Below are 14,302 nucleotides of genomic sequence, written 5' to 3' on the forward strand. Positions count from 1 at the left end.
AATGGCTGCTATGTAAATCTGGTTTTTAGAAACATTTTGATTGCAAAGTCATCCATCGTTTACGGGAATTTTTGAATAAGTACTTGTTAAAATTTAAATATTTTTAGAAAGTTATTACAACCTTTTCAAATGAATGAGTCTTTGTTCAAAACATTTAAAATTTTAAAAAATAATCTACTAGGCTATAATAAATATTATAATTATTATAATTTTTTTAAAAAGTGTGTAAATTTATTTAAGGGAAACCTAACCAACGTTGTAATGTACGTCTCAGTTCGAAAGTACTAGTTGGCTAAACCCAGACAAACGGCAAACCGCGAACTCTGTAAGCACGGATTCAACTGGGCTTACAACAATACCTATATAATATTGTTAATAATGGATACAAATAAAACAAACAATTAAATACAAATTAATATTATCTATAATAAATTATGATAAATATATTAACAATGAAATCAATATTATTAATATTAAAATATATCTAAATTAATATTCCACAAAAACATAATATATAATATACATAAATAGTTAATATATTTTTTTTTTTTATTGATTCTTAAGCCCGGCCTCTATGGTCATTAGCTGGTTAGTAGGGTTGTATTGTGGTGGTGGTAGGGTTTTGAAGTGGTGGGTTTTTACACGTGAGTGTTTGGGTTTGACAGAATTTTTGATTGGGCACCCATAGGTATCTGCCATGCCCGGGTGGGGGATGGCGGCACTTACTCTCCGGACACCATGACTTGCCCGAAGAAAAATGCCGCCCGTGACCAAGGAACCTAACCGGCTCCGGCTGCGTCGCAACCGACGCCTTAGACCGCTCGGCCACTCGGTTACGCTAGCGTACTTAATTTTTTTCCAACCCAAAACTCAATTATAGGATATAGTGTTAATACTTCTTACAGTATTTCCATATAAGTTAGATTTGAATTATATAAATTTTTAACTTTAAACAATTTAAGATACATATTTTTTGACATGAAAACGAAATAGACTGAAATAGTGAAAAATTATAAAATTAAAAACAAAATAAATTAACTTAACTCACTTCTTAAAATGTAAAATTAACTCGTTAATTTCACGCTAATTAAGAAAGAAATTTAGTAAGTTAACAGTTAAAAGTTAATGAAAAGCCAAAAGTAACAAGTTAAGTTAAAAAGTTAAAATTAAATTAACTTTTTAACTCATTAATGCCCAGCCTTGATTCTTTATAGCCCGACAAATATATAATTTTGACATATCCATTAAAATCGGACTGTATTATAATTGCCTAAATGTACATATTGCTCAATAATCTACTTTGCCTAGTACTTATTTGTCTATAATATTAAAATGACTTAATTTTAGTTTTGTTTGAGAGAGAGAATAACTTTTATTTATAAAAATACAAAACAGACTGCCTGGCTTATAGTAAATATAATATCTATTTATAGTTAAATTTTTCGTTCATCTACTATTTGTCTATAGACGTTATTTTCAGCTTAGATAGTATATAGGAAATTATTTTTAATCGCTATTTGTTCTTTTTGTTAGCTATTAAAAACTATTACATCAATTGTACTCTCAGTTGTGGATACTATTGTCAGTTGTCAGCAGAGTGACTGGTCCGGACCGCTAGTCCGTAATCGCGGACTTGGCCCTTGATTTTGTACCTATTAATATTATTATTATTCGTTTAAAGTAAATAGAAATATGAAATAAATTTTTTTTTTCAAATCAGGAAACATTTTTGTTTACAATCTTGAGAAGTTTTCAATAATTATTAAAATAATGACATTATCATTATCATTCTATAAATTTAATAGTTGTCTATATACAAATATGTTATAGGTATGTATCATTGATTTTAAATAGTGTAAAATTGTTGTGACTATTAAATAATATTATATTAAATTCATACGAGCTTATGCGTATGACTTGGTATTCGCATTATCACTGAATTATTTAGGTATATTTTGGATAATTATTGTACTCGTGCACAATATGACACAATTCGAATCGGTGTTTTTCTTTATAATGTTTGATGTCACAGGTGGTGTAGCCAGTATAGGGCTACCCCCCAGTGGCATAATTTGGTGGTTAGATGTCTGGATAGATGGGATTTCCCCTGTCTGATAATAAAAACAGTTTGATGGGTATCTTGTCACCAATTTACTTAGGACCTGCAGAAAATGTCATAACTTTTGAGAATATGCTCAATATAAATTCTAGTTAAACCAGTTAATATATCAAATGATTGAATTTTAGTTAGGTACGTATTTAGTTATTTGTGCCTATATGGCTGTATGATAAATATTATGCAAGATGGCAATGTATTGAAAAAAAAATTGTCCATGTACATGATAATTGGATTTCGAGCGAAGCGACCTTTTTTCTGGGCTAAAAAAAACATTCGCCTTTTTTTGCCTGTTGGAGGCCCTTTTTTCTAAATCGCGGACTGGGTCTTTTCGAGCCAGTCCGACAGTGGTTGTCAGTACTTAATCTAACCTTCACCATTCATCATACCTAATAACTTAAAATCAATTATGAAATCTTTATATAATTTATGTATTATACTCATAGATGCCACCTCCAAATCAAAAACCAGCACCGGATCAACCATTTCTATTACCAACAGAACGAGAAGTATCTACTATACCTAAGTCAGAAGGAGAGGGTGACTTTTGGGTGTATCCGTCAGCTCAAGTAAAACGAATAATAAAATTATATAATACAATATTTTTTACTAAAAACTGTTTGAAAATCGTTTAGATGTTTTGGAATGCAATGTTACGAAAAGGGTGGCGTTGGAAAGACGATGATTTATCACCAAAAGATATGGATGTTAAAATTAAAATACACAACATCAACAATGAGCTTGCTTGGCGAGAGGTACTTAAATGGGAAGCTTTCAACGCAAGTGAATGTATGAATCCAAAGTTGAAAAGCTTTGGTGGTAAAGCTAAACATTTTTCTCCAAGAGCAAAAATACGAAATTGGATGGGATATGAACTACCTTTTGATAGACATGATTGGATAGTAGACCGTTGTGGTAAAGAAGTACGATATGTTATTGATTATTACAGTACAGATAATTCACCAAATAAATATCAACTGGCTGTTTTGGATGTAAGGCCAGCCTTAGATTCATTTGGTGCGTGTGGGATTGTTCAAAAGTAAATATATTTTTAATCAAAATTTAAAAAAAAACTTTATAATTTAACTTGAACATTTCAATTTTAGGCAGCTTATTGGAGATGGCGATAAGAAGCTGAAATGGAAAGAAATATTGCAAATAAAATATAACAATTAAGAAGCAATGATAATGTGTGAATATAAATTATTCATTTTTTTTTTTTATTGTATAGTGTATAGTAGGTTCCTTGATTAAAAGTTAACTATTTCAATCCTTAAAAGATACCAAGATAAAAACTAAACTAGTAAGTATAGTATTTTTTAGCACTACAAATACATTATTTTTAGGTATTTTGTTATTATATTATTTTTTCAATTCAATGATTTTATTGATTAAATATTTTTAATGAAATGTATACATACGCAGAGTTAACTTTGTTTTATGTAATAGTCAATAAACTATAAAACTTAGTTTTAAATTTCAGCAATTGTATTGTTTTAATATGTATGATTTTATTTTATATCAATGAGTTAAAAAAAAATATTAAAATATTTATATTATATAAATTCATCTTCTCACTTTTCAGTTGAAATTTTTTTTTTTTAATATTTAATAAAATAAAATAGTTGGAATAGGAACATTTATTTTGTAACCCAAATCTATTTTATTTTATTATTTTGACGAGACAATCAAAATAATACATTTAGTTACTAAAAATCAAAAATTGGTATAAATTATGTCAACCTCTCGTATAATTTTTAATTTTCTATAGTTTTTTAACATAAAATTTTGTTGTATTAGCAGTGTATACATTTTATATATTTATAATATATCAATAAATATATGATGGTTGCACAATTATATTAATTTGTTACAATAAAATACTCGTTAAAATAATGAAATAATTTGGAAATAACTTTATTCTAATAATCAAATATAAATAATCAAAAACTGCAAAGAATATTTTCAAAATTCGCTGACAACTGTCAGTTACTTGAGTGAAAGTCTCCATAGATACTTTAGTGAAAGTCTCCATAGAATGCTGTGATTGAATTCAGTCTTCCATTAATAATATTCTGCTGAATTTCCACTTTACCAAAATCATTTGCCAACCACATACACTGAAAAATTATAGTATAAAGGTTAGATTATATTTAACACCATACGTCATGTGCCTTACTTCTAATATATTTGTGGTTTTCGGCATATGAAATGCAATATTAGGCGCAATAGTTTTAACAATATCAAAAATACCAAAACCTCCCCCGAAATAATTGTCACACATAGACGTTAAACTGTAGCTTTTTTCAATTGAATATCCTGGTCCACCCCATGGCGGTGACATAAATACTACATCTGCTTTTAACTTTGGGTAAATTTGAAAAAAGTCACCAACTACAAAATCAATTTTATGAGCAACACCATATATCTCAGCATTATGCCGTGCTAATCTTATCTTATCTGGATCAATATCACATGCTATAACTAAACAAAAATAGTTTTTTTTAAATCTTTATTTTAATATATTTTAATTTCTTAGTTAAATATTATGTAACATTGTAAAAATAATACCTCGTTTGCATGTTTTTGCTAGCTGTATAATATTACCACCAGCTCCACAAAAAGGATCCAACACTATGTTATTTTTACAACGCTTTGCTATATGATAACTTAATACCTCCGGACAGACCGAATAGAAGCTCTCTGTAAATATAAAACAATGTTTAAAAACATAAGATTTAAACAGAAAATAGTTGAATTACCTGTGTCCAAAAGAATACCGCGATCAAAATTTGTAAATAACAAGTGCCTCATTAACCAGTATTTAATAGGCAACTGTTTATCTTGATGAAGATTATTGGTGTTTTTTCGGCAATTCAATTGATTTGAGTAAGTCTTTTTAATTATTGAATTTTGATGATGATTCTAAAATATACATATAAATAACTAAATTTATTTAACTTTATACTTGTACACCATCTTTTTTCCATAATTAATTTTAATAATATACTATAATATAATACTTTTCAAGAAGCTATAGAATTTCATTCAATATAATATAGACAACAGAGCATAATTTTATACATATTAATCTTGCATGGTAAAAAGTTAACTCAATACACAAAGATTATTTATAAAAAAATAAACTTGCTGAAAGTTCTAAATATTATGAATTTTACAATAACTATTGTACAACGTAATGTGTATTAAATTTCAGCTATAAAATAGTTGATGATTAATTATTTGCACAACAAATGGAATTAAAATTTTGAAATTATACTCAAGAGCTAACTAAAAAGATAAATATTAAAAGTAATATTAATTTAAATATGTTTCATACTTCAATTTTGTAGTTTTTGTTGTAATGATTATTTTCCGGGTATGTTTTAGAACGAATCGGCTTTTGATGTCTTCCGTTTTGATTATATCCATCAGAACTACCTATTGAATTCTAAAATAAAAACATAATATTTAAAAATTGTTAGATAAAATGTATGTTTATATTTTGATGTTTAAATAAATAATTATAAATTACAGTGATAATGATAAGTATTGGTGAAATATTATTGTTTTTGATATTTTGTAATTATTGATATTTTGATTTCTACTTTAAATCAGATAAACTATACACTTATAAATATGTAGTATTAATATAAATTATCAAACTCATAACTAAATAACTTACAAATTAAAATATTAAATTTGTCCCAAACTTCTATTTTTATTGTATAAAAAAAATTGTTAAAATTAGTTACCTAAACACCCACCAGTCTTAATTTTTCTATCACTAATATATTTTAGTAAATAAACAAAACATATATTTACTTTTGGTTTTGGTGCAATATAACTTTTCTGACCATATCTGGTAATATGCTTTTGAGAGTCTTTATAATAGTTTATCTGTGATGGATAAAATGTATACATTGTATCACTATTACACACAAAACCTAGATCTTTAAGAACAGCATTAATTTTTGCCGAGGGTTTATCGTACTGTTGTCTGTAACAAAAAAAAAAATAAATCATCCATCAGTAAGATACTATACAGCCATGCAGGTACTTGTTTTATAAAGTAATATTTAATAAATACTGTTAAAAATGCCAATTATTTTCGGCTTTTCCATAATATTTTTTTTTAATTTATATTAACTAAATACAAATCTCATTTGATTGGTTTATGTGTTCATATAACAGACTGTTAACTTCATAACTAATATACAACTCAACTCATTATACATAATAAACTATGTAAGTATTTAGTTTGAAAATAACGGTAGGTATATAATATTATATTATAGTACAATTGTCTAAAGCGGACCCTGAATAAAACGAATATCTATGAACTATCGAATCAGGAATTCTTCTTTGGTCCCGGCGTGTGTTCCTATAGCTTTGAATTCTGCACGTCGAACCCAAAAAAAACAGATCCTTTCTAAAAGTTGAAAACCGAACGATTTTGTAGGCCCCGTAATAGTAAAAACCTTGCATTGGCGCAAATAGAGGGGGGCTTGTGGGGGACTTAGTCCCTCCTAATGTCGGTTAAGTCCCCCAGTTCAAAATCTAGTAATTAGTACTAATTTTTATATTCTATGGTACTAAGCAATAATGCCTATGGGGAGGGGCTTGAGTCCCCCCAAAAACTTTAGTCAATTTGCGCCTATATGCATAAGTAAACTGCAGGAAACACGATACGCGCGGGTGTAACAAAAGCCGAAAATTATATAGGTACCTATACCATATAGTACTATCTATTTTTATAATAAAATTTTTCGTAGCTGTGAAAAAACAGTTGTGCACTAACAATTTTACATCGAACAGTTTATTTTGTACATAGTTACGTTTCTTTCAAACATCAAAATGCCAAAAAAAAAGATTATAATTGAATGAAAAATATCAACTTATCGAGATATGAATGAAAACTTTGAACATTTGAAAAAGTCTGCAACAATTAAAAATTAATCAATACCTACATTTAAAATTAAAATTATAAATATTATAAACTATAATTATGTAAAAGGAATAATAATAACATTATATACAATTTAGAATCGAATTTAATAATCCAAAATTGTTCGGTTTTATTCTGTAAAGCGGAACATTTGGTTGATCCCATACGATTCCGCCTTAGACAATACCTATACACAATTAATGTACCTATTAAATTTTGGTCTGAGTATAGATTTATTTGGCAATAATAACCATAGTCCATATACTCGTTAATGCATCAATAATCAACATAATATTATATTATAAATTATGATAAACGGTAAAAATGTATACAGTTTTGAAAAGAAAAACTATTTTAAAAAATGATCGAATAGTCATTTTAGCATGTTTTCATACTTAATATTGCTGTATTGTAAAATCGTATACCTACATCATTATTTTTAAAGTCATTTTATTCAATTAAAATTATTTAAACAAAATTAATTATAAATATTACTTACAACATGTAGCTTGGTTCGTTTTCAATATTAGTAGTACGACGTTTGCGTTTATCTGAATAGAAGTTAACATTAGAGGTTTCATTTTTTACAAATGATTTCGACCCCTTTGGAAGTCTTTCGTGCCTATACAAATGTAGAACAAATTAATATTTTTATTTTTTTATTATTTTAAAAGCCGCTAGTATAGGTACAGCTAACTATGCAGATAACTCAGACAAAATATTTAAAACTGCAAAATAGATGTAAATTAGAAGTGTAGTTCTGCGGGGAAAGAGTCAAGGAGAAGCTCACCTCCAAATTCCAAACTTTTCCAAAAAAAAAAAACCATTACTTTAAATAAATGTCTATTAACATAATTTCTACCTGATTATTTTATTTTAAGAACTTGTATCAGTTGCTTGAATAAATCTCTCCTCAATTAAAAAATATCTGTTTACTCAACCGATCAAATTATACGTATCAGGGGCCGTAATCCCCCAAGATCATATTTCTAAAAAATTGTACATTTTTGTAAAAATAAACATATTATAGTTTTCTGAAAGTTATGACTTAGCCCAACCAATACAAATCTCTGGAGTCACCCCTGACACATAAGGTGTTGAAAATAATAAAAATTGTTTCCAACATTCCTGTTAAGAATAATATGTAAGTACCTTTTATTTGCTTCGAAGTAAGTGCACAGCAGAGTTATGTCGTCTCTGGGGTTGCAGTGACGGCGCCCGTACAACACATCGACCAGTTTTCCGGTACGCGAAGTAAAATTCGGCTTTTCCAAAAAACGAGTCTTGTCGGCGGACGGCTTGGGTCTTCTCCATTTCGGAGAGCCTTTTGCTTTCGGAATATACTGATTCATAGATACGGATTCACTATACGGCATAACTGTGTTTACCGAAGACAATTTGTGTGTTCGTGTTGGCTCAGTAAAATTCGGCTTTTCCGTAAGACGAGTCTTGTCGGCGGACGGCTTGGGTCTTCTCCATTTCGGAGAGCCTTTTGCTTTCGGAATATCCTGATTCATAGATACGGATTCACTATACGGCATAACTGTGTTTACCGAAGACAATTTGTGTGTTCGTGTTGGCTCAGTAAAATTCGGATTTTCCGTAAAACGAGTCTTGTCGGCGGACGGCTTAGGTCTTCTCCATTTCGGAGAGCCTTTTGCTTTCGGAATATCCTGATTCATAGATACGGATTCACTATACGGCATAACTGTGTTTAGCGAAGACAATTTGTATGTTCGTGTTGGCTCAGTAAAATTCGGATTTTCCGTAAAACGAGTGTTGTCGGCGGACGGCTTAGGTCTTCTCCATTTCGGAGAGCCTTTTGGTTTCGGAATAATCCGATTCATAGATACGGATTCACTATACGGCATAACTGTGTTTAGCGAAGACAATTATTTTGTGTGTTCGTGTTGGCTCAGTTTCGTTCGTAGTTTCAATATCTGCAGCGGGTTTATGCGCGGCGTAAAAATAATAACAATAATGTCAAAATTAAGTAAATAAATAATGATATAGGTGGCGGTCGCCATGCACGCACGATATATAACGACAACCCAACAACTGCGGGCCGCATTTAGCCAGTATTAATATTTTAACCGTAAAAGTGTAAGGCTAGAATATTGAATCGAAAAAATCTATAGCACATTTCAAATGTCTATAAAAAGAACCAAAATAGGTAGGTATTTTGAACAAATATCATCTATATTGAGAGTATAAGTGAAGCTACAGTGCTACTTTATAGGTACCTACCTATATTCTTTATAGTACACTACTATGCTAATATATAATATACCTAATATTATACATAAAAAATGTCAACCAGCATGCGGAATTATTGCTCACATATTATAATTATAATATGTGTAAATTATATTATGTAAACCTAATTAAATTTAACCTACACATTTTGTAATTATAAAAACAAAATATTATTCTTTATTTAATAATTTATTTGTAATCATATTTCAATAAAAGGTTTTATCCAAAGGCATAGAGTACAGGCGCAATTAAATTAAATACCAAATACGTAGATACAAATATGCAAATAAACTAATTAATAATATTATGATGGTAGTAGTACAGAGTGGATTTTTTTGTTATTGATTATCTACTTACCTATATTATAATTTTTTTTTCGACATCAACAAAAACTAATGGGCGTGAATTTTAAATAGACCATCTCTTCTGATGTCATATCTTCCAGGATTCCTTGAATTAAAGTTATTAAATCTTCGCAGATACAGTTTCAAGCGTTTTAAACCCAACATTTCTATATTCAATACCAACGCTTCCAACCTATTTTACATGTAGCTTGTTTAAGTAATTGTTCCGTTTTGTGTGGGTATTATTAAATTAATAGAATAGATTGTATTGGTTGCGTGCCGGATTTATTTAATCAGATTATACAAGGTACTAAAAATCTTACAAGTATATTTACTCAAAAGAAAAAAATCACAAAAAAGTATTTCAAAAAATTATATCTTAAAAAGCAAAACAAACTGCATGCATTTTATTGTAAGTATAATAATAAAATAACATATAGCTGATGTAACTTCGTCTTAGACCAATATAATAAAAACTCGAATGCCTACAAAATCCGAACTTTAATATTATAATAGTGTTCAGTGTTATAAATTATGTCAAACGATGATAAAATAACAATATGCATTATTTACAAATATACATATTATGTAATACTGCTTATAAATTAGTTATAACACTTATAACCAATATGGCAATATCCAAGTACAAATGTACAATCATTACAAATGTTTATTTATATATCTTATGATTGTTATTTAAATAACGGCGGGTTTAGGGTCTAAATAGAAAAAAAAACGAACACATCCATAAATTATTCAACCCAAAAATAAATATTTTACGTTAACGTTAATTTATCATTTTAGCTCTATTATTATAATTTTGTATCAGTTCTATGTACCAATATAATATACTGACAATAATAATATTACAATAATATTATAGTATAATAATGATTTTAAACAAAAATATAATTCAAACGATCCACAAATAAATACTTAAATAAATAATATTATATTTGATACTATAATAATATTATATAGTATTAATTTTTTTTATGATTTCTAAGTCTTATCACATTAACACATTTATAAAAGATTGTCTATAGATACATGACAAGATAAGATGCAGATTTTTAAAACAAGCTGGTACTGATTGTCATTTTTACTTTCGATAGTACTGAATTTAATTAAGTAGACTAGAAATGAATAAGTACATAATATAGAGATACTTAATGTGCGCATGTACCTGAAAACTGAATATATAAATATATTATTTTAATTGATATCTATATATTATTAAATAATTAAGATAGAAAAATGCGTTGAGCAAAAAGTATTAAATTATTAAAATGAAGATATGTGTAAAAAACTAAGTGATAGTCTGCAGGTTATACCGTTCTAGGTAATAATGACAATGGGACGTAGATAACTAAACGAAACAAAAGTATTTGATAAAACGTGACAATTATCATTTTATACGGGATATGCAAACGTATTTTTTTTTCATTTTCCTTTCTTAGAAGTTAATGTACACAATTATATAATATCAAATATTCAAACACTGTAATTATATACCGATTATTTTATAGGTACTTTTAAGACAAGAGTTATTGAAATAATTAGCATAAAATATCTTTAAACATAATCGTACCATTTATGCTATACAGTGTGCTTCAGCAGACTCTAGGGGGGCGACTCTCCATTAGGAATTTGTTAAATATTTTAAATAATATATGTAAATATAAAAAACAATAATTTATGACAATTTATTATTAAAATTAATTATGATAGGCAAATGTTTTATAAATATAACAAGAAACGTAAGCAATTATGGTTGGACAGTCTTCGGCAAAGGAGGAAACATTTTTTTGTTTCCTTGTAGTTTGCTGGTGTTATAATTTTTTATTAGGTACATATTAATAAATTTGTCACATAACGTTTGATTGAATCTAGACTTTTTTGATAAGCTATAAGTGGTAGTTAAACTATACACATATTTATATAGGAACATCAAAATTTTTTTTTTATTTTCTTTTCAACTCTCTCAAAAGGCCAAAACGTTCATCTACAAGAACATTGTACTTTTTTAATAGAGCCATATATTTTTAAAACAATATTTGGGCAGCCCTATCTTTTTAAAAAATAATTTTGACAAAACTTTGGCAATAAAATCAAAATTGACTCAAGTTTATGTCGATCTAATTAAAAATAAAAAAATGAATTTAAATGAAAATGTTTAAAATTTAGTAAACAATTTCGGATTATTCGAAAATATTAACTTTATCTTTGTTAATTTTGTAATTAGATAAAAATTTTTTATACAAAAATTGTTTAAAACAAAAATTCCATCCGAAAAAAAAATTAGCTTAGCTGTTTGCAAAAAAATTAAGTTAAGTTATACTGCGCATGTGCGTACCAAAATATTCCAAAATTTTAAATTGTCTCCTAACGTGTATTTTGATACAACCTTTTACCTCCAGAAAACTGCATTTAAATTCAAGGTCACCAAAATGAAATATTTAGACTATCTCTTAGCTTGAACACACTGTATAGTATCTAATATAATAATAATAATAATACAATAAACATATAACTCGGTTCGTTGAAGAGACCGAAAAAAACAACAACAAACAAATCACACTTAACGAACAAGAATAAATTATGAATATAATGAAACTTAAGAATTATGACATTAATAATATAGTAGTAATAATAATTGTTGACGATTTCTAGCTGTAATATGATGATGTTGTTGATAGATGTACAATACTACAGTTTCGAGTTTGGCGGAACAGCTGTACATAGGTTAGGTTAGGTTAGGTAAAAAGACTTAAACGGGACGTCGGACCGTTCAGTAAAATTTAAGCAATAAGTTGAGTACGACTTTTCACTTGTTGCCGCTAAACAGTTGGTACTGAAAATAACAAAGAAAACATTAAATTAATATTTTTATAGTGCATTGTATAACGTTTCTTATATACCTTAATATACCAATGGTATAATAAGTAGTAATATTATTACAAATCGTTCAATTTTTCAATAAAACTAGCAGGGTTCAGTTTGGTTCATACCAAACCAAATTATACATATCTAATAATTGTTGTTCGGTTTGCATATTGCAGTTAAATTTTTATAGAAAAGTATAAATCGACCCTATTGCGGTAGGTACCATAATTATTTAGTTCCTCTACGTCTTTTTTGTTATAAAACTAGGCTATTTTTGACATACATAAAGTTATGTAAATTGGGAATTGTATTAAGATGAAAATGTAAGTGGAAATTAGGTCGAGAGCAAAGCGATCTGTTTTTTGTTTCAGTTTTGACCACTCCTAATAGACTGAAATGCGTGCCATCGCGTGATAAATCTTATATTATATTAATAAGTATATTAAATCACAATTTTTTTTTTTAAAACGTCTATGCGTTTTCACGAATATGAAATATTTGTTCTATGCGTAAATAATAATAAACATTAACTGTTACATTTTTAACGAACCAGCGAGTTCTATACATTATTATCTCGTCATAAATCGGAGTATTTTTGTTTTGTATATGGGTCGAATTATTTTTTCATAGTTAATATTAAAAACCTAGGTATTAAATATTAATTTTATTTATTTTTATGAGTAGGTAGGTACCGGTTCACAATATTTTTTTTTAATAAATAATATTATAATAATAGGTATTCGACGATATGGTTGATTCCTACTCTGGAACAATAGTCACACAATATTCATATTAAACCGAGTCGAATTGGAGTGTACATAAATATTAAAATATATAATTATATTTAGATTGGACATTGGCACTGCGTGCATTTTGTAGAGAAGATACCTATCGTTGAAACAATAATAATTATATAGTTATTCAAAAAACACGTTATAAATGTTAAATTTAAATCAAGTTATATTATATTATAGGGCCGTGGTGTAGGGGTTTGGTAAGTTCCCACACGAAACATAGCAGGTAAGCGAGTGCATAATATGTAAGTTCCCTCACGAAAAAAAATACGCCCGTACGTAAGTTAAGTTATTAAGACTTAGGAATGACAACTTAAACGAAATTGGTGTGGTTAAAATCTCATTTTGTTTGATCTAATAACACTTTACAATATAGTCATACTGTGTTAATAAAAATATACCAATATGTATTTTCCCATGTGGCGATAAAATTGAATGCATTATATTCTATCTACAATAATGATTGTTTTGTAGATAGTTTCATGGCTGAAAAACCAGAAAATAATAAAATAAATGAATTTTAGTAACTCATTACATCGAAGATACCAGTACGTTCCCCCCTAGTATTTGGGCTAGTGCTAGTTCTGATACAAGCCTTACTACAAACGCTTGCGAAAGTTTCCATTCTGAATTCAATTCAAATTTTTATCATCATCATCCTAATATATTCAAAATAATAGAAGTTTTAAAAATGTTTCAAACAAATACATATATAAAGATAAGAATATAAGAATTAAATAGACCTCAAAAAAAAAAGCAAAAAAACAGAAGAAAAACAAAACTTTATAAATAATAAAATTTCAGATTATAACTTACAAAAAACTACACAGTATGACTGAAGTGTTTGAGCTATCGCAATAAACCTAATAAAATTTGATTTTTTTTATTATTATTTTTATTTTATACATATACAAATATTATACACATTATATTATTAATTTTTATTATATATTATACG

General features: G+C 27.8%; 2 protein-coding genes and 1 long non-coding RNA gene across 3 annotated transcripts; 2 read left to right on the plus strand and 1 right to left on the minus strand.

Annotated features, from left to right (window-relative positions):
• Positions 1–2,562: 2,562 nt before the first annotated feature.
• On the plus strand, positions 2,563–3,292 carry LOC132938909 (holocytochrome c-type synthase-like). Its single transcript, XM_061005898.1, has 3 exons — positions 2,563–2,685; positions 2,752–3,155; positions 3,223–3,292. The coding sequence occupies exons 1-3, from the start codon at positions 2,563–2,565 to the stop codon at positions 3,290–3,292; spliced, it is 597 nt and encodes a 198-aa protein (XP_060861881.1).
• Positions 3,293–3,332: 40 nt separating this feature from the next.
• LOC132939385 (uncharacterized) lies at positions 3,333–5,406 on the plus strand. The gene is made up of 3 exons (XR_009663973.1): positions 3,333–3,419; positions 4,710–5,005; positions 5,334–5,406. It is a non-coding gene; the product is annotated as an uncharacterized LOC132939385 (long non-coding RNA).
• LOC132939384 (trimethylguanosine synthase-like) lies at positions 4,109–6,045 on the minus strand. The gene is made up of 6 exons (XM_061006520.1): positions 5,942–6,045; positions 5,457–5,567; positions 4,879–5,041; positions 4,688–4,819; positions 4,296–4,600; positions 4,109–4,236 (listed from the first exon to the last, which is right to left on the minus strand). Exons 1-6 carry the CDS (start codon positions 6,038–6,040, stop codon positions 4,135–4,137), a joined length of 912 nt encoding a protein of 303 aa, XP_060862503.1. The 5' UTR covers positions 6,041–6,045; the 3' UTR covers positions 4,109–4,134.
• Positions 6,046–14,302: the final 8,257 nt, after the last annotated feature.

Source organism: Metopolophium dirhodum, chromosome 2 (assembly GCF_019925205.1).
Source record: "Metopolophium dirhodum isolate CAU chromosome 2, ASM1992520v1, whole genome shotgun sequence".
Taxonomy (NCBI): Eukaryota; Metazoa; Arthropoda; class Insecta; order Hemiptera; family Aphididae; genus Metopolophium; species Metopolophium dirhodum.